The sequence below is a fragment of the Neopsephotus bourkii genome, unplaced genomic scaffold, assembly GCF_033783945.1.
Source record: "Neopsephotus bourkii isolate Nb327-2 ecotype Australia unplaced genomic scaffold, CSIRO-AGI_Nbou_v1 NB_1526, whole genome shotgun sequence".
Taxonomy (NCBI): Eukaryota; Metazoa; Chordata; class Aves; order Psittaciformes; family Psittacidae; genus Neopsephotus; species Neopsephotus bourkii.
Window position 1 is genome coordinate 2,317,432 of NW_026902002.1, and position 22,054 is coordinate 2,339,485.

The 22,054-nt window shown below is 39.0% G+C and overlaps 1 protein-coding gene across 1 annotated transcript in view; it reads right to left on the reverse strand.

The window, feature by feature from the left end:
• SLC49A4 (solute carrier family 49 member 4) overlaps window positions 1-22,054 on the reverse strand; it is a 66,915-nt gene that overhangs the window by 25,676 nt on the left and 19,185 nt on the right. Inside the window, exons 2-4 of the mRNA XM_061370072.1 lie at window positions 21,505-21,598; window positions 6,846-7,114; window positions 1,210-1,339 (exon numbers count right to left, since the gene is read on the reverse strand). Coding sequence (XP_061226056.1) covers window positions 1,210-1,339; window positions 6,846-7,114; window positions 21,505-21,598 — 493 coding nt within the window. The remainder of the gene's footprint in view (window positions 1-1,209; window positions 1,340-6,845; window positions 7,115-21,504; window positions 21,599-22,054) is intronic.

The following is a 22,054-nucleotide window of genomic DNA, read 5'->3' on the forward strand; positions in this document are numbered from 1 at the left end:
CACTTTGCTTACTAACTATCCAGCCGTAGTCACACCTCCTTCCAACTGCCAGCCTGTTCAAGGATGAACACACAGGATTAAACATCTTGTCAATTATTTACTTCCCAAAACTGAAATAAAAACCTCAAAAAAAAAAAAATTACAAGAAGGAATTGTTGGTTTTGCTAGCTTTAAATACAGTTTTAGCAAGTACAGCCACAATAGTTTCGTAATAGCTAAATGCCTAAAGCTTCACATTTATTAAGTTTCAAGAAGCCCTTTGTACATAGACTGAGCTCCTAGCATTAAATCACCCAAGAAACAATTACAGCAAGAGTTTGAAGCTCCCCAGTGAAGTCAGCCGTATTCTGCACCATTGGAGTGGTTCTTCTTTGCCCCAGAAATTAGTTTGTGCACTATCGTGTACAGGGCACAGGCCCTCACAATTATTCAGCATTAATATTACAGTTGCTTTACTTGTTCATCTGAGATCAGATTCTCACTACACAAGACATTATACAAACACTGCGGTGGAGTGGGACTATGTCTTACTAAGAGCCCCACTAGGAGAAGTTGCAAAGCTGGAGATGTCACTTTCTTTACAACCTTTTTTAAAAACAAGCAAACAAACAAAATTTCAAGGAAACTAACTTACTTTGGAACCTGTTGAGAAACACATCTAGATAGACTTCTCCTATTCCCACTTCACATTTTAACATACTAGTAATGAGATTTAAAAGATCATACAATGGTTTCAGATAGTTCATTCATTGCTCCCACGGCTGAATGATAGCAGCTGAATTACTCCTCTGAATGACAAGCAAACCCTAAAATCATTCCAATATAACAAGCACAGAAGACAGTAGCTTATCAGTTAGTTATGCCCAGTGTTGTTAATTGTTACCTCACCCTAGCAGTATGCACACTGTTAATCTTGCATAACCAGATACAACAGAAGCACTGCATGAGAAAAGCTGTGCTAACAGCATTACTAAAGCAGTGCTGGTGCTGACGAACTCTGGCATAAAGGCTTGAGATGCAGCCAATGATTTAAAATTTAATGTCTGCTTTTTAGCAGTTAGTATCCTTTTATGTCTTAGCATTAATATTTAATTTTATTTTGTTTAAAAGCACTACAAGCCAACTTGTTTGCTCAATGATTAAAGCACACTTGGTTTTATTTACTTATGCACTGATCTGCTTTGAAGTGGAAACCCAATGAGTACCTACCTTAAGAGTCTGCAGAAACTTCTTCTGTAGCTGAGCCGTTGACTTGCTGCAGCCACACTGGGAGGGAATGGAGGGCGCGAGGGGAAGTAAGCCAACGCGGCGGAAAATATCAGGGAAACCATGCCAAATTCTAAACAAGATGGCAAAGAAAAACAAAACCAAGACCAGATGTTAGCATCTAAAGACCTGTTTTGGTACAGCATTGTTATCAGCCAGCCTCTGACACATAAATTCCACCACAAGTGCTTTACTGCTCCTGACAACAGAACTCCATAACTTGAAGGAGAATTTCTTTTTTCCTCCCCAAACAAGATTTCAGATTGAGATGGGAAATCAATGAGATGGAGAAAAATTGGCAGTCCATTCAAGTGACAGGAGCTGCAGAGAACCAGTCTCACACATTGGGAATTCAGTGAAGCAAAAAGAAAGCTTTTGCTTTTTCTCTTTAGAGAGAACTGCATTATGAAGATTTGGCCACATTTCCACACAATGGAAGTTATGCAGTGCAGGTAACAGCGTGCAAGAGACTTTAAACAGATGGGAATGGGGAAGCCCCAGGGTGTGGAATGATAATTACTTTGTGCACGGGATGATGATGACAAATGAAAGGTCAAGAAAGGCAGTATCTCGGACACACAGTATTATATGGCAAAAGATTTATTAAGAGAAAAGCATAGGAGCAGCTGTGGCTCAAGAATAGATAGAGCATGGGTAATAGGGAGTAAAATGAAAGAATACAGCTGTTTACAGATGATTCTCTTGTTCAGCAGCAGGTATTCTAGATCTCTGAAAAAAATCATAGCAGAAGTTTGGACCTGAACTTACAAAGTGCTGAGCACTTCACAGAAAATACTCAGCAAGCCCTGTCATCAGTCATCTTTTGGAAAAACAACTCTACCTACACTCAGTCTAATTAATTTGTCTTACAGGCCTTTTTACAATGTATACCATGCTCTCCACAGTCCTCGTTCTCAGTATTCCTCCTATCCCCTTTGAAAACAAGATTCTTTGCTGCTGGAGAGAAAAATGTATAGCTCAAGTGTGTTATCTTTAAAGAACCTGTGATCTTATAACAAAGATGTGTTCACTGACACCACAAATAAATTCCATCAGAGCTGGATACTCAATTGCAATTTTCTTTTTTCTTCTCTTTTTTAATAAATCAATATGAATATGGCACTTTGCCAGCTCTTCTGCTAAATCGTAAGAAAATAAATTCAGGAAACTTAAAAGTAAATAACACTTGGAGTCTAAATGCATCAGCTGGAGATGGGGAAGGGAAATTAATGCTTCTATTTGGTACGTGGAAAAAAAGTCTACACTAAATTTCTTTTGAATGCGACAATGCCATTCTTCACAATCAAATCAAAAAGGATTCATTTTGAATTACGCAGCATCTCTTTTTCTGCTATGGTCTAATTGCGTGTTCTGAGGGTCAAGGGCACTTTGACATTTCACTATGTCCTTTCTTCTCCAGAAAACAGATTAACTTCTATCTTTGTATACATTGTTTTTGAGACCATGAGCAGTGAACAAAGAGCTAGCCGTAAGTGATCATCCCAGTTACAAGAAAGGGGCGAGATGCTTTGTCACTACAGGATGATATTAGACAGGAAAGCAAGGCTTGCCAAAAACTTGTTTATCTCCTTCTCCTGCACCTAGGTCTATGCATAGTTATACATATGTATACATGCATGCACATGCTTTAATCAGCTACTAAAGGAAGATTATAGACTGCAGAACATCAGTCTATAACTGATAGACCTTGATAGCCATCAAGGATGTGACCACATAAACCCATAAACTTTGTCCAATGAGCTTATTATTTAATTTCATTATACTGCAATGCCATAAGGGGAAAGGCTAGTTTTTTTTTCTAAAGAATGCAAACCACATTGATTTTTTTTAAAATCACAGTAATATTTTACATAACAGGTGCCCATCTGGGGCTTATTCTATGCGTTACTTCGAGATACCTGCCAAATTGCTGCAGTAGGAGCAGTATAGTAACACTTATTTTTTTATTATTATTATTATTAAATTCAGCATGCAGTCCTTGTAGTTCCTTCCTGCAAGTCTTTTTAATGTTTCCCAGTGTTGTACTTTCCAGGCTAACAAATTTGCCTCGCAAGCACTGCCCTCATGCACAAAAGTGCAGGACTCACTTTGGAAACTAAAGCAGCTCCCTCTATTGAAGAATAAAAGTCTCTAGTGCCATGTTTGCTTTGTGTATCACTTGGCATTCGTATCAAAAGTCCAGGTACTTCCAAATGCATACAGTCTCTTACACGTTGCATTCCTTCCTCATTAGGAAATCCACACTTTTATCTCCATCATTTACCAGACTAGATAAAGAAAAATACAGTCCCAAGACAAGTTTTAAACTGAAAGCAGGGAGCAGAAATAAGCAAAAGAGAAAAGGTAAGAAATAGGTCAATATTGAGTCCAAGGGAGCTGGAGTCACAAAAAAAGGTGCTCTTCGACAGGAGCTATCGGCTTCTGAACAGTGCAATGGATGCAGCAAAGCACTTAGAACTGGGCAAATCAGCATAAGTTAATGTGCAGAAACACAGCTGTGTATAGTTCCTGTTAAGGAGTGAATTTGAAATGCTTCACAAAAGGTAAGTACTGCACTACAGTAACCCATGACTGTCAAAGTGGAGAGACACCTGCATCTTAGCCTAGGAAATAGGCACCCTGAAGCCACAAACAGAAGAAAACACCACTTTTACAGAGACACAAGCCTCCTTCATACAAAGTCTTTCCTTCACACAGGCTACTTGTAACACAAAAATTTACACAAACCAAGAAACCCTCCTCCCCATCTTGTCCTGAAATGTAGAGAGGGAACAAGGGCACTCAAGAGCACACACATGGATTTTTTTTAAACAAATAATATTTTACACTGATATTTAGGGAAGCACATGGCTAAAAGCTCTGGCTGCAGATGAGAATAATTCAAGCTTCCTTATGTGATCCAGGTAATACAATTCAATCCTGATTTTCTTCATCTGCACTATTTCAGCTGGGAAACAGAACGTGCAGCAACACAGAAAACACAGAAAGAGGCTGTGGTAATTCAGCTGAGCTCTTAGTCCATGTTTGAGATAAAGGAACAGCAATTTATTATAACACAGAAGAGACTGGAGTTAACAGAGCAATTTCAGAATGGGTACATAAGCAACTGCCTCATAATCAAGTTTGAGGTTAAGTCACTGGAAAATCTGCACACTCTTGGCATGCTAGTGATCCCAAGTTAACAATTCACATCATTACTGTCCTTTAAAAGTCATCACCTAACTTTTGGAGGCTGCTTATCTAACACTACTTCACACAAAAGCAACAAGGTCCTTCACAAATACTATTCTGTTACGAATGCAGAGTGATCATCCAGTGAAACTGGCTTTTCCATGGCATCTAAAAGGAGAAGTCATAACAAGCCTGACCACACTTAACTGAGAAAATGGGGGAAAGGGACACTTGGGTCCAGTTCCCTGTTCTCCTATATTCTGTAACACATATACCACTATCTGTGAAGTCAATTTGAAATCTGCTTTCTGCCCAGCCGTTTAAGGGGACAAACAGAACCTTACACACCTACCAAGTATTTTTTGCAACACAGGTGAAGGGACCTGTGAAACTGGAATGAGGCAGTCACTCATCAAAAGCCAGCCTTCTTCCCACTTCTGAAGCCTACCTGGCATAGAGCATAAGGGAGGCAAACAGCAGGGACCTTGCTCCCTCAGCTCTCCGGGAAGACAGGAAAAATCCCACGAGGGATTCAAAGCAACCTTCTCTTCATCAGTTCCCATCAATTTTAAATCAGCTGGATATTTTGCTACCATCACCACAATTCACTGTAGTAACATTCATGAACCAGCTCTTTTTCACTGCGTGAACAGCTAAAGGGGGTGTAGCTCCTGAAAAGACATACCCCATATGACACAACCACATGCGCAGCTGCATGAAGAATTCATCTCTGTTCAAAACATTTTCAAATACTAAGAACTGTTGATGCCTCATAAAACACAATTCCTAGGAAGCTGAAGAGCCGCTGTACAATCATCTTCTGTTGGGACCAACAATCCCAGTATGTCTACAAGATGTTCCCAAATCCTAACTGCTCAGAAAGGGCCATGCTGAGACATGGGACAGGCAAGAAACACCTCTGAACAGTTAGGAAAACCTCCCAGAAGAGAAGGTCAATCTAATGGGCTGCTGAAAGCTACATTTCTAGTGCTATCAGACTCAAAAGAGGGGTCTGGGGCACAAAACTGTACTTCCTGTAAGTAGACGAATTATTCTCTCTCCATGGAAAATCTGGAGAGGGAGAGCTAATGCATGTGTCTAATACCTACATTTTTTCTCCCCTTAGCTCCTCATAACAAAGGCCGACTTACGTTCATTTTTCCTTCTTTCACACTGGCTGTTTTCGCCTGTCATGAGATTTTTGGAGTCTAACATATTTACCTCTGAAAAAGGCCTAAGCAACCCCAAATTTCCTTGTTGTTCCAAGACATCTGAGTCCAGTAAAAAGCAGATTACTCAAAAATACTTGCTGAAATAGTGATTCAACTTCTCACACATTCTTTAAAATGAGCATTGAAGTGGCACACCCAGCAGGAATTTCCATGAGAATAATGTCCGGGATCACAATCATGATCACAAACAGGTAACTCAATCCCATAACCCTTCATATCAACTACACAGTACATACACTTTAAGACCTCTGGAACACTTAGGGCTAACTCCTGGCTGCAGTTCAGAAGCTTCAATTCTAAGGGGGGAAAACCCCAAAGAAACATGCAACTGCGATGACATGGTAAAGTTCAGCTGCTCTTAATGCTATACCAATTTATATCCAATAAGAATCAGATCACAGACACTTAAGCCACTTAAGCAACAAAGCTTCCTTAAATCTTTGCTGCTAATTTTTGTAAATGACACAAAGAACCACAGAAGCCAATGCATGAAAAAGAGCAAGGTTTTATGTAATCTGAGTTACATCAGGTGAACTTTGTATCAGTGGTTTTCCACTAAACTGTTACCACTTCATTGAAGTTGCTCACCACATAAGAATGATGAGTTTTCAGTTAAAACCAAAATCTACTGAGTTTTAATTGCAATGTTAGATTTTTAAATACTTGTAATATAATCACATTTGAAAGGCATATGTGAGTTTTAAATTAAGGCTGATTTAATGCAGGAAAGAATATAATGCTGAAAGACTATGGATTTCCATCCTTACACCAAGAAAAGAAAAAAAACCAACAACCTGTAATGGACACATTTTAAATGAAAATTCAAGAAGCAAAAACCTGTTTGAAAGCTCAGGGAAAAGAAGACAATTCCTAGAAGACATTTCTCTTAAGAGCAGCCAATACAGACAACTGAAATATTTCCCCTGGAATCAGTCTATAATAAAGCTATTTTAACATCTTTCCTACACAAGAAGGAAAAACAATTAAAACTTCTGATGGTACAACACTTCACCACCTTCTTATTTCCAACCAGACAGTGTTTTCTGTGCAAACCAACCACTAGAGGGTAGTGCTTCACAAGTCCCAAACACATACAACGGCATATGAATTTTTTATATATATTTTTTTAATTTTATTTTGATTCCTAAACCACACCTGCATACAGCACAGCCTCAATGCGGTCCTTGATGTGCTCAGCGTTGCTCTGCGATGCCAGTGGAAGGTGAGATGTTCCATTAGGAGAGGGCACCACAAGAGGTCCCACTAGAAACGCGCCAGCGGCACCCAGGTAATTGAGCAGCGAGGCAATGGCAGTTGCTGTGGCACGCTCATCCGGAGAAAACCACGTCGTGGAAAGAAACGGTGCCGCGTTCATCACAGTTGGCCCCGCCAAGCCATTCAACAGCTGCCCTCCGTGAATCAGCCTGGAACAGAGACCACAGCCATTTGGATGATAATTGCTTGCTTCTTTGTTTTTTTTAATTCTGAAAACACGTAAGATATGGACTGCTGGTGACAGAGCAACTGCACAGAGAAACGAAGTCCTCTGCAAAAAAAAGGCCACTCCGCATACTAAAAGAAGCCCAATTAGACTCATTTAAAGAATCCAGAGCTACTCTGGTCTCACTACCTCAAATAAATGGAGAAGCAAATGTTCTCTTCAAAGGAGGAAAGGAAGGGAGAATAAAAGGGACTTTCTCTGCCGAAATAATATGATAGAATATAAAGTATAAAAGATGTAGTAGCAGGAAAGCTTTAAATTACAAATGTTATAAACCTGACCCCTTGCCTGCATAAATCTCTACAGAAGATTTAAATTAGTTATAGCAAATCCAAAATTGAAGCACTTCAGCAAAATACTCTGCATATTTTTTCACTGCATTATTTATTTTTATTTACACACTCAGATGAGCTTGATGTGCCTACAGATGAGGAGGCTGAGCTGTTGAGGTTTCCAAGAGAATCGTCTTCTCCAGCAATCTGGTCATTCTCAACATACTGTTGAAACAGCCAAGCGAACCAAAATCTTTCTCATTTTTCACACTCATTGGGATTTAACAGATCAGACTGGTGACAGAAAAGAGATAGTACTTCCAAGCAGTGAAGTCTCTACGAACCTTGGCTAGTGGCTCATTAGTACAATGAGCACATACAGAAAGGACTTTCTGAAGGCTTTCCTACACATGGGAAGTCAGCCAGAAACATTCCACTTTGACTTTTCCAAAAAGCGATTAGCCATGAAAGGCAAAAGCATTTTGGAATTTATATAAAAACTTCATGTATAAAAAAACTTCATGTATAAAAAAGTTCACGTATAAAAAACAGCCAGTCAAACAAAATACTGCAACTCCCCCAAAGCAGATCTATCCATTGTGCAATAAAATGGTGGCAGATGATATTTTTAAATGGGTGGTGTTTTTCTAAGCATAGCAGGAACTTGATGTTATTGCCGCAAGTCTGGGGTTGTCACATAAAGAGCTATGACCTGAAAATGGGGAAACATAAGCTGGCATTTAGGCAGTGTTTCAAGCCACAAATGGCTGAATAATATACAGTGTAACAGGAGTTTTTTAAAGCACACAAAGGAATAAAATATGCAAAAGAAATGTTGACAGACTCTTTATCAAATTAACAAGCTACATTGCAATAAAAAGGAAAAAATGCTACCTATTCTCAGCAGATTAGAAATTACATTTTCAGAGAAGATTTATATAAATATACAGGAAAAGAAAAAGCTATTACATACCATATGAAGGAAACGCTTTCTGAGCTGGGACAGAAGTAACATCCACTCTTAAATATACACAACCAGTTTCTTTTTTTTCTTTCTTAAAGTTCACATAGTGAGGATAGATTTCATTACTATCTGTTCATGATGTACTTCAGAGGGACACCATGAAGGCATCATCAGACCGTTAAACTGGGGGCCCCCAATAAAACAAAATGAAATAGTTTTACATAAATAAAAAGCACTGTCTAAATAATGCTCTGATACAGTTTTCTGGACAACACAGTACATGAATCCTCATGGTTACTCTCCAACCCAGTGTACTTTGGACAAACTAAGGTATCCTTGCGCAGTTCGGTATGTTCATTCTACTTATCTCACTAAAGTAAGTTATTCTCGAACTTATCCTAAACTGTTCCAGGGTATTTGCAAAGCTATGCTACATCCCCAGAAAGAGCTGCATTTCAGTAGCAAGTAAGTTCACTTTTACCACTAAGATATACCTACTCTATAGCAATCCTAATCGCAAATAAAATTCACAAAAATCAGAAGAAAGTACAACTGTTGTTCTGCAGCGTCTATGGGTATGTAGGCGCTTCACCAGGCAAGAAAGTTCTGCCAAAATACCTCCAAACAAACCACCAAACCCCAATTTATACATTGTGAGAATTATACATACTCTTTTCATGTACTTAACACTTCCAATGTATCAAACTCTATCATCTGAATAAAGCTCTGTAACTGACTTCTGTATTTGAGGGAGAAAGAGGTATTAATCTTACTTTGGAGATTCAAAGGAAGAAAGTAGTATCTTAATCCATAATTTTAATTCTATATTAGTTGTCTTTTTCAAATAAAGAAAAACAACAAACCAACATAAGAGACAATTTTTGTCTCTCTGTAGGTCTCTTCCATTGGTGTTCTCCTGGCTGCTTGCTCTCTCTCCTACCTCACCCTGCCTGGTGTGCTCTCTGTTTCCACACATTTGCCTTTCCATCTGTATTTCTGGCATTTACCAAGCCTGACATTATCATTCAGGGCAAAATATCTCTTACCTTCATATTGCTGAACTTTTCAGGTCTAATATGTTGTGGTTAGTAAACACTATTTTCAGACTAAACTGCTACTGATGTACAGGCTACTACCTCAAACAAGAGCTACTGAGTTGCTGGAGCAGGTTCAAAGAAGGGCAACAGAGCTGGTGAAGGGTCTAGAGCACAAATCTTACGTGGAAAGGCCAAGGAAAGGGATGTTTAGTCTGGAGAAGAGAAGGCACAGGGGGGACCTTATTGCTCTCTATAGCTACCTGAAAGGAGGTTGTAGTGAGGTGACGGTCAGTCTCTTGTCCCAAGTAACAAACAGTAGGACAAAAGGTAACAGCTCCAAGCTGCATCAGGGGAGGTTTAGACTGGATATTAGGAACAATTTCTTCACAGAGAACTGAGACTGGTCAGGCATCAGAACAGGCTGCCCAAGGCAGTGGTACAATCACCTTCCCTGAAGCATTCAAAAACCGTGCAGATGAGGCGCTCAGTGACAGGGTTTAGTGGTGGTTTCTGCAGTCCTGGGGTAATGGTTGCACTTTATGGTCTTAAAGGTTATTTCCAACCTAGTGGATTCTACGGAATATCTCTGCATGTGATAAAAGCCTAAACCTTATTTTACCTGATTTTCAGTACAGGCTAGAATTAAGCTACTTTTTCCAGGGGGTGGGAATAAATAAATAAACAAAAGGTAAAAATAAATAAATAAATAAATAAATATATAAATAATAAATAAATAGACGAATAAATAAATAAATAAAGTTATTTGCATTACACCTCTACAGATTCTTAATTCATTTCCCTAGAGAAGCAGAGGCAAGAGATTCAAGACAATTCACTGCATTTACTAAGCTTTTAATCTGGGAGACAAATGTTGCAGCCACTCCATCGGTCAGTGAAATATGAGACCAATAGTATTGGTGGCTTTTTGCTGTTTTTACAATGTATTATCATCACCATACTAGATTTTGGTCTCACAGCATATTGCAGTCTCCTGTGGTACACCATTAGCACTAAGAATTACTTCAACACCAAAAGATGTTAGTTTCTGTTATTCCTCAATTGTCTTCTTGCTTCTGCTACCAAAAAGGTGCAAAGAGCAACTGCATTTTTCCATGTTACTATTTCAGTTTCATTCTGCACATCAAGATTTCTCTTCCCTGAGAAAAGGGCTAAAAAGCTTACATTAGCTCAGAACCCTACCCAGATGAAAAAAATGTATTTCACTCTTATTACACTAACAGGGTAATCTTGATCTGTTATTCATTCAGCTCCACTCTGTTTTCAGATGCATTATTTATCCAATCATCTTCCAATTATTTTCATGTATCAAGAAGTAGAAAGTTATTGAGTTCAAATAATAGATAACAACACAAGAGTAGAAGGCTTTTTAATCCCAACCATGAAAGAGAAAATTGGAAAAAATGACACCAGAAATTCATCCCTGACTTACAAAGTAACTGACAGACTGTCTAGCTTAAGGGAAAAGTGGGGAAGTAAATATCTACTCCAACTGTCTTGTTTCTAACCATTTCAGAAGCCCAGCCAGGGTCTAATTTCAAAACTTCAAAGTTCTTGTCCACCTGACCTCTGCACTAATGAGGCTGTGTGCAAAAAAACTGTTTGAAAGGCAGACACAGGGACTGTGAGAATGAAGACCTTAGGCCCACTGTAAGAGAGGATCTGGTTAGAGACCATCTTAGGAACCTGAACGTGCACAAGTCCATGCGACCTGATGAAATCCACCTGCGGGTCCTGAAGGAGCTGGCAAATGAAGTTGCTAAGCCACTGTCTGTCATACTTGAAAAATCATGGCAGTCAGGTGAAGTTCCCAATGACTGGAAAAAGGGAAATATAACCCCCATTTTCAAGAAGGGGAAACTGGATGACCCGGGGAATTACAGACCAGTCAGTCTCACCTCTGTGCCTGGCAAAATCTTGGAGCAGATTCTCCTGGAAGGCATGCTAAGGCACATGAAAAACAATAAGGTGCTTGGTGACAGCCAGCATGGCTTCACCAAGGGGAAATCCTGCCTGACCAATTTGGTGGCCTTCTATGATGGGACTACAGAACTGATGGACAGGGGTAGAGCAGTTGATGTCATCTACCTGGACTTGTGTAAAGCGTTCGACACTGTCCCACACAACATCCTTGTCTCTAAATTGGAGAGACATCAATTTGATGAATGGACCACTCGGTGGATAAAGAACTGGCTGGATGGCTACATGCAAAGACTTGTGGTCAATGGCTCAATGTCCGGCTGGAGACCAGTAACGAGTGGTGTCCCTCAAGGATCAGTGTTGGGACTGGTCTTGTTCAACATCTTTGTTGGTGACATGGACAGTGGGATTGAGTGCGCCCTCAGCAACTTTGCCAGTGACACCAAGATGTGCGGTTCGGTTGATACGCTGGAGGGAAGGAATGCCATCCAGAGGGACCTCAACACGCTTCTGAGGTGGGCTGATGCCAACCTTATGAAGTTTAACCATGCCAAGTGCAAGGTCCTGCACCTGGGTTGGAGCAATCCCAGGCACAGCTAAAGGCTGGGCAGAGAAGCGATTCAGAGCAGCCCTGAGGAGAAGGACTTCGGGGTGTTGGTTGATGAGAAAATGAATATGAGCTGGCTTCAGTGTGCGCTCACAGCCCAGAAAGCCAACTGTATCCTGGGCTGCATCAAAAGGAGCGTGACCAGCAGGTCAAAGGAGGTGAGCCTGCCCCTCTACTCCGCTCTCGTGAGACCTCACTTGGAGTATTGTGTGCAGTTCTGGTGTCCTCAACATAAAAAGGACATGGAACTGTTGCAACAAGTCCAGAGGAGAGCCATAAGGATGATCAGGGGACTGGAGCACCTCCTGTATAACAATGGGCTGAGAAAGCTGGGGCTGTTCAGCCTGGAGAAGAGAAGGCTGCGTGGAGACCTCATAGCAGCCTTCTGGTATCTGAAGGGGGCCTATAGGGATGCTGGGCAAGGACTCTTCATTACAGACTGTAGTGATAGGAAAAGGGGCAAGGGGTTCAAACTTAAACAAGGGAAGTTTAGATTGGATATAAGGAGGAAGTCCTTTACAGTGAGGGTGGTGAGGCACTGGAATGGGTTCCTCAAGGAAGGTGTTAATGCTCCATCCCTGGCAGTGTTCAAGTCTGGGTTGGATAGAGCCGTGGGTGGCATGGTTAGTGTGAGGTGTCCCTGCACATAGCAGGGGGGTTGGAACTAGATGATCGTGAGGTCCTTTCCAATCCTAACTATACTATGATTCTATAAAAAAGATACTTTTATATATATATGTGTGTGTGTGTGTATATATTAAAATGTAAGGACTAGTAGTAAATGCTAGTGCAAAATATCATGATACAGCATCACAGTAATGAATAACTTACATATTTGAATTATAATATTTACATATATATGCAATATATATAAAAAAGAAAATAAATACACAAACACATATATTTATATACACACACTTCTTTGCACAAAATAAAGATCACATTTATTCCTAAACTGGTCTCTGAATAGCAAAAAGCTGGAACAAGGGATAGTTCAAATACAGCAGAAAAAGTTAGAGAAGACTCTTATTGTGCTATATTGTCATCTCTTTTCCAAATTATTGTCAAGTCATATCACAAATAAATTAAATTACACGATTTTCATAACTTTCCTGAGAGAAGACTTCACATGAGAGAAGTTCATATGAGAAGTAACCTGGTTATACCTGTTTTATTCATCTCTGTTGTCACCATCACAATACCCTAACGGGCAACAACAATAAAAAAAACCCAACTGTAAAGCTATAAATACTGAAATTACAGTATCACTGAGCAAACTGGGTATGAAAGAAAAGTGAGATTATACAGAAAAAAAGATTGTAATGATTGATGATAGTACCACATAGTTAAGATAGGAAAGAGCTTCCATTTACAGTCAGCTATATATATCTTGTGCTCTGTGTATGGGTTGACACATTCCATACACGGTCACAGTCCCATCAGGTATTAGATTTGTTAAGCTATTTAAAAGCTGTGTTGTATAAGCCCTTTTTGTACATAAGAACCCCAGACACTTAGTGTTTCTACCACAGTATGTCTTAGGCCTGGACTTCAATGAAAGAAAATTTCGCTTCCGTACTCAGATGAGGAAACAAAGGTAACAGTATAAGGAAAATTACTTAGCTAAAAAGTAAGTTTTAATACAACAGCTTTAAACCAAAACACTATAATATGCCTGCAAAGCTCAGTTCTAAGATGTGTTAATTGAACTTGGTTGGGAAGGCTAGGGCTGTAGAAGTCATACCTGGATTTTAACACATTTTCACCTTTTCTTTGGCAGGCACCACTGGTAAGAGCAAGGCCATCAGCTCCAGTGCATTGGTCTGACTCTCTTAGCAGGGATTTTCACTACCAGCTTCTGATGAGCCCCTGGTCAACTGGGAAATCAGATTCCTCTGGGTCCTCATGAAGAAGAGGCTTTGATGCCTTTTTAAAATTGAAACATTTACCATGCTGTTCGTATTAGCTGCCAGGTGAATTGGCCACTTAGTCACTATTTAAACTACTACACTCATGCAGGGAAAAAAAATTTGGCAATTCAGTTTTGTTGCTGTTGAGCAAAGTGCAAGGACCAATGAAGTCACTCAGAGTGCTAGCCTGCTGCTGCACTAAGGCATGGCTGTAGCATGTCTCAGTCTGGAAAAGTTTAGTAGATGAATTGCTGTTCCTAACAACACAAAAAGCAGCTGAGGATAAAGAAGCTGCTATTTTACAGAAATGGGTGACTAATTTTTCTTCCACATGCCTGACAATTTCACTCATCGAAAGAAGTGGATTGTTCAACTGCTGCTAATTTGGAAGACAAATATGTTTATATAGCGATTAGCTCATTGTGGGAGCTACTGGAAGCAAATGAAAAAAGACCCTTTCATTGGAGGGCTTCAGAGCACTTTTCAAGAGCTATTGAATTCAGCCTCACTACATGAAAACAAAGCAAGTAAATACCTCCTATTCTAGAGTGCCTACTACTGCTGTATGATGCAAGTTGCTCACACAGGAAACAGAACGCAAAAAGACATGGACTTATCCACATTATACGGTGGCAGATTTATTATACATTGGAGGGAACTGATACCAGTTTTGTAAAGAACCAACTCTGATTTTTCACAATCAAGTTACTACAAGAGGATAAAGCTTTTCCTTTAGACTCACAAAAACAAATCCAATAAAAGAACTTTCTATTAAATAGAACATTTTCAGGTACCTTTTAGGGCAAAGATAGAATTAAAGCAGTCAAATTCATGCTTTATAGCAACTCACTGCTCCAGAGTATGGGGAGAACCTGATACAAATGCTGTTCTGTTCCTAACCTGAAGCAAGTGCAGTAAGGCCCTATACCTGGAAAAAGACTGGAAAGTGAAAAACCTCTGGGTAAAGCAATGGATTCATCTATTAAAACCAACATTCTGATAGATGAATTTCATGGAAATGCACTTCCTTTCAATATTTTCATTAAATTATCTATTTATACTAAAAAAGCTTTATGCCTTCTGGATATTCATGGATTGAGGCCATTAGCAATTCTTAGCTTATTTTTGATGCATGCAACCATTGATATGCGGAGTAACTTCAAGCTGGTTTTCCCCATCAGTAACAAAAATTATTACAAGCATAAGACTGAGTCACTGTGTGGCACATTTTCTCCAGCAATAAAGTGAAAAAGAAAGGAAAATAAAAAAACCTTAAAAATGTGCTTTTGACTGTTTTCATCAGGAACTGGGCTCATGTTTCACCCCCTGTACAAACCATGGCCTCAGCACAGCTGGTGGAGTGGGAGTGGACTTGCAGAGGACCTTAACATCTCCCAGCCTCATGCGTCTTCTCCCACTCTTAAGGCAAACAGCAAACACATTTACAATGGTCTGAAAAACAGTGAGTTTTGGGTTTAAATTTAAAAGGATTGGAAAATCAGAGTTACTCCAAAACTGTCATTACTGAAAGTCAGTGAAGAGAGGGACAAGGACTTGCATCGAGAGAAAGCAGTTACCTCAGGTCAAGACCTGATATCTCTGTTAGATGTCCTGACAGAGGAAAGGGACACAGCGGGCACACAGTAAGATCCCCGGCAGTATGGTGACAAATCCACTCACATCCTTACAGCACCACACCGTGTTATTGTGCAATCATCACAACTGTCACATGTGCAACTATCACAACTGTCACATGGATGAAAAGAGAGTTTCGTGCCCTAAAGCTTTATCCAAGTTTTGAGGATGAAGATACATGAATTCAAAGCTGCTTTTTAGATTTTTGCTTATTTGTTTAGTTAAAATTTGTTGGGTTTTTTTCTTTTAAAGCTAACCCACTTCACAAACCCATTATTAAAAGAAAACATCTTTAAAGCAACACTAATGGAGACACACTCATCAAATATGAACAGCCCCAAAATAAACAGCATTGCTGTAAATACAAAGCAGGCAATTACATTATGGGCTAATGAGGCAAAGCATACTCAAACAAGTTATCAAGGAAGGGCTCACTGACTGGCTGCTATCAGAGCTGCCATTGGAGAAAGCTGATGGAGATTACTTAGCACAAGGCAGGTTCTAAGTAGGATTTTTTTAGTAAAAGAGTAAGAGTGTACAAGAGGTACAGCAAATCAGGGAATGAGATAAACAAGACCTGTTTAAACATTACTGAGCAATTTTTCTTTGGCCAGTGAAAGAGGGTGTTTTGATTATAATGCAGCAACTTTGATACAAATTCAATTAATATGAATTCTTCTTTAAGAACAGATGTTAGCCAGCAGAATGCAAGTCACAAGACTAAGGCAAAGAGTCCAATAGGATTAAAAAAATTAAAAGCTTTCCACAGTTGAGTGTAACATCTGCCATCACAAGATGTGTAGCGTGGGCAGAAGCAGGCAAGACCCCCAGGCAGCCAGAGGGACACTTAAGCACCCCCCGAATCCATCACTACCATTGGCAAATAAGCAAAGCAGGAAAAAATTGTTGCCACTTAGGAACAACTCACAGGACCTCTCATCTGAAACAGCAGCTTTGGAGCAGAGGTTAAAAAATAAAACCTGTGTATAAGATAAAGCTGGTGGAAGTAATAAAAACAAGCTAAACTGTTAAGTTACATGGGTATAAAAATTAAATATTCCCCATGAGAACCTACCTGTGAATGACCTGCTGCCATTTTTCCCCACTTACTACTTTTTCTGATACTAGGGATTAACTCAGCTCAGCTTTCTCCTAGCATTGCAGTCAAAGTACAAACCAGAAACTGCCATCAGTACCAGGCAAGTGCTTCATCTTAATGTCTTCCTCCTACACTCACTGAGCTACACCATACAAATAGGTATGTTTATTCATCTCTTTACTCCCAGTACCACGCTTCATATTAAATGCATATTAAATGCTTTTTTCGTTCCACTTCCCCAATGAGTTAGAGAGCACACAAGTTGCATCACCCTCTGTCTTTATTTCCTAGAGGCAGAGCCTTCTACCACCCTCTTCTAAAAGAGCTTTTTCATCCCCTGGAACACTTTATTCCCTCTTCTTCACAGCTGCTCCAGTCTGCAGTAGGATTTTTGAGCATGTAAATGCATTGAGTATTGCCAGGGAATATAAGAATCCTAGTGTGTCTTGTCTTTACTGGAATTGCCTCTTCTGAGGTGCCCCTTTGCAATTCTTTGTGCAAGAAAATGGTGGATCACGGTCGCTTTAAGATTAGAAAACACAAATAAGAAGATGATCATTGTTCAGGCTTTCAGGGATGAAAAAGACAAACATGGATCTATTAAAGAATAAGTCTAACAAGAATAAAACACAAACTAGGTTGCAACTACCTAACAGAAACAAAATGTACTAAAAATGTGGTAAGAGTGAATTTTCAAATATAATAAATGGAAAAGATAACATCAATATATGGAAAAAAAATCCTAAGAAGTAGCACTATTAAACAACAAAAAGTTGTTTACAGGATCTAAATTATTGGTGTGACCTCCGTAACTGATTCCATAAATAACTGCTCCTGTTTCCATTGTCATTCGCCATGTTATTGTTTTCCTGGCTTCCCACCAAATGTTTTTATGGAATTTATTGCAAAGGAGCACCCTCTCACTACCTGACTCAAGGTCCTCAGTAACTACTTCACTGTTGTGAAATCTAATGTGAAGGCCAAACACTACCTGCTCACTGCATACCACACTGTAGTAAATTGCTTGACATATTCAATACAAATGACAAATTACGTGACATTCTTTACTTCCATGTCTTTAATTATCCTGTCTTTCAAAATATTTTAAGAAGTCTTACATCACACAGTCAGTCTTGAAAGCCACAAATTTATGGCTATGGGCTGATTTCATCATTTATTTCCTTCCTTCTTATAAGTTTCAGCTCATAGAGCTTTTTGCCTAGATTTATTATTTTACAGTCATATGGAAGACCTAAGATGTATGTGCATCTATTTGTAAACACAGAATATGAGATAAATATGAAGTGTTATATGGTAGGGAACCAATCCTGATTTTGCCTATAAAAAAAATGGCTTCCTAGTAATGTTAATGTTGAGGATAAAAAAATGAAATTCTAAAATAGTCCAATGAAAATATTTACTTAGCACCAAGCAACAGTCAAAAAGGAAACGACTGGACAAAACACATCAAAAAGCATTAGAGATGCTGTTGTGACCTTCAGGGAAGGGAAGAAGGTACAAGCTCAGGAACGGTCAAGTTGATAACATGTTTTTTAATGTTCTATATAATTTACATTAACTATGAAAGTCAGAAAGAAAGAAAATTAGAAAGGAATCATAATTTGAGCCTTAACTTTAAAAAATCAAATTCATTGCCTCATATCTGGCACATTTGACAAACCCAGAAGTGCATGGTACGTAAGAAAAACTCTTTTTAACCTCAATGTCTATATGATGTACACAGTAATCTCACAGGTTAGTGGGCTAGAGAGGAAAGCAGGTAGGTAAGCACATTACTACTCCATGTATAGGATGGTTCCTCAATCTCACATGCTAGTCCATACTTCCACATTTTCATCATGCACTCCCACTTCAGCCTTCACTGAATTTATGCAGTTCTGGCACTGATTCCCAGGTACAGTTTTAGGTCACACACTGGCAGAGAACAAAAATTCACTGTAAGGAAGAGCTGCTTCAAAAGACACACTCAAATATGCAGCCTCAATTTTCCCTCATGCAAGTCACGCATATATACAAGCATCAAGTGAACTGAAATGAGAGGTTAAGGTTTGTGTTTAAAACATGACTCAGAGAACTTGAGATAGTTTTAGTCTGCTGCTACACACTAGAACCAAAAGAATAATTACAGACTAGAAAGGAGCTGAAGAATACACTTGGCTATTACAGGTCTGCGTGAGATAAGGTGCATAAAGCAGTCAGGATTAAATGTCAGTCTTAACGGTGATTTCTTTATGTCTGTGATTGCTCTGATAGGCAATGGGCTTTAGTAGCTTTCCTTAATGCTAAATTACAAGAGCTGAGGGAGCAGAGACAGCTACAAAGTAGGGAAAAAAAAACCCAACCAAACCTAAATCTGACAAACTTCATAAACGTTCTTGTAATTTTATGTATCTTAACTCTGACATAACTGCCCCATTGAAATCCTTTGGTATATTACTGCAGATTACCTAGGGACTGAAGTAACATACTACAAAGCATGCAAAAGCATTTGAAGAAATTCCAGTTGCACTGGCTTCCAAAATGCTCCAGTATTAGCCTGTGTATGACCTTGTAAATCTGGTTCTGTAATGTTCAAACTGTTGCAATAACGCATACACACATTCAGAATAAGTGCTCAGCCAGTTGCTGCTAATGCATTAAAATATATCTTTATTTGGTACCATGCTTCAAGTAATTGATAAAAAATGGCCTTCAGCCTTAGCTCTCAAAACAATGGAGGCTACCTGGTACAACATCACACAGTCTGTACAATTATTTACAGTGTCTCAAGAAACATTCATAGAATATTTACAGTGTCTCAAGAACATTCACTGGAAAACATCCTTTTGCTTCACGCAGTTAGCTGTAATTAATTCTCTGTACATTTTTAACCAAACTGTGTAAAAGATCAAACGACTTTCCTCGGGTAGAGCTGCAATTCTTGAAAATTTCTCAAGATGATGCATATTTTCACATGGTGAATAAATGAAATTAACAACCTTTTATATCAGGATTCTGCTCATGCTCTTTTTTCTTGTCCCTATACAGCTTTCAATAAATGTATCATCATATTTTATTTCATCAGACTCTATACAGTCCACAGCCTGTCTTTTTTTCTGAATGTTTCTCCTTAGGCGTTTATTTCATTGTTCTCCTAGGTCTCCTCACTGCAGTTAAACCAGAAAACCTGAAAACCTTGCTTAAAGGTGATCAGAACATGTGGAAATTCTCCTTCCCACTCCCCAAATGACACCTCACATTTGAATCTCATTTGGGAATTTCTTTTTGGATTGTTAACTCTCTCCACCTTTGTTTGGTAAAGCCTAGGGCAGCACAAATACTAAGTGAAAAGCTACATAAGACATCCCATTTCATTCAACTCATCTGGCCCATAAAAAAAAAATTAAATACATATTTAATCAAAGATTGGTCAGAACAGATGACCTGGATGTTGACCAGCCCTTTGATCTTCAGAAAAGGTAAAGTAAAGGCACAATGTGGACAGCTCTTCCTGGCCACCTTAACACCACATTTTTGCCTTTAAAGGGTCACTGTGAATGGCAGCACTCTATGGTTAGTTCAGCTTCCCCTGCTCATGAAGTCCTTGAACATTATATTGAAATGGGCAGCTGGAATCAAGAGCACCTTGGGTGCTTCCTTCTACTTTCTTGTACTTAAGACCCAAAACTGCATCCCCCCTACTTGCCACACTGCTCTTAGTTTTATGAAGTCATTCATAACATGCTCGCTAGTTACTCCTTACTGGGGCTAGTTTTACAATCAATGCATTTATTACATTCTCTTATTCTTCTCTGTGAACTGTTTCCTTTGGCAACCCTTTCTCCATGGTACCCAGTCATCTGCCTTCTACTTCACACCAAACATTTTCTTTCTCAACTTAAAGCCAAAATGATTCTCAGGCTAGGGGTAGACAATACTAAGGGAAAAAATGAACGTTCTGAGATAATACAAGGACTGCCTAGAAACTGATTAGAATTTAGGGAGGGGAACTAAACACAAAAACCTTTTCTAAGCTCTTACTGCTTACATATTATTCAAGGATAACTAGTGAACAGGTAGTGCTAGTACTGTTTTTAAAGAAGCAGAAAAATGTGGCAATGCCTGTACTCCTTCCTCCTTTAGCATGAGGAAAAAGAAAGTTAAGAGAACAAATAGTGATCCATATTCTCTGGCTGTATAAACTGAGTGCAACACCTATACTTACTGATGATTCCCAGGTTCAGGACATGTTGACAGAATTGAATTATATGGATTGTGTGATTTTTAGGAAGGAATCTGTATCACAAACTCTTACATTGCATGTGTATACAAGTCATTCATTTCAACCACAGAGAAGTACAAGGCTGTTTTGGAATACAGACTGAAGAGACTACATGAAAAAGCCCATTTTATGTAAATTCATCTGTCTCACTGCACATTCCCATACAACCGATATGAGAAACATGAACTAATTATATAACATTTGCATAGAAATTACATAGTTTGAGGTTCTGTGGCATGATTCCCTGTGTGATCTCAGGCCAGTTTCTGAACCTCTCCAAATCTCTTCTCCTTGTATGCAAAGCAGATTAAGATTAGTTATGCGGGATGGGGTGAGACTTAATTAACTCAAGTTTATAAAGAGCTTTCTGATCTTCAGATTCTATGTAGAAGAACTAGAAAAATCCATTTAAGAAGCAAAGAAGCATGTAAGCCCATGTCTACACAATAAACATTTGGTGTATCAAACTGATACAGTAAAACTGTACTAATATACCTCTGCAGAAGCAGCAAAAATTGCATTAGCAGACAGCATAAAATATATATATTAAAAATAACTAATTCACTTACTTCTTCCTAATTTCTAGGTCTGAAACTGGAACACATCTCAGGCCAGCTCCCAATACCATGAGGGATGATGTGAGTAACACAGTTACCCTCAGACCTAAAATGAAAAAACAACAGTATGTTAGAAGTTAAGTCAGCAATGTTGCAAAACCAGTATTGCCTAAATATATATATTTACATGCAGTCTCACAGAAGTAATATGTATCTCTTTCATATCAGAAACACTTTGGTGTTGATATTAATTACAAATAAGTTATGGAACCCTGTGTTATTTTCTGTACTTAATACTCCAGAGTTACAAGGGCTTACTTGTAGCATACTATTGCACAGGACTCTACCCAAAATCTTACACAAATTCTTGGAAGTGGAAGGTAGGAATAAAAGTATCATCAAAACGTTAAGTATCCCCTTTATCACTAATGCTATCAGGAATATGCTCCAGTGTGTGATCTGAAATCTAGGACGATTCAATGACAAATCTGTACATTCTTCTCCAACTACTTCATTAACGCAGACACGGCACTGTTATTATTTTCTTCCATAATGCAGGTAT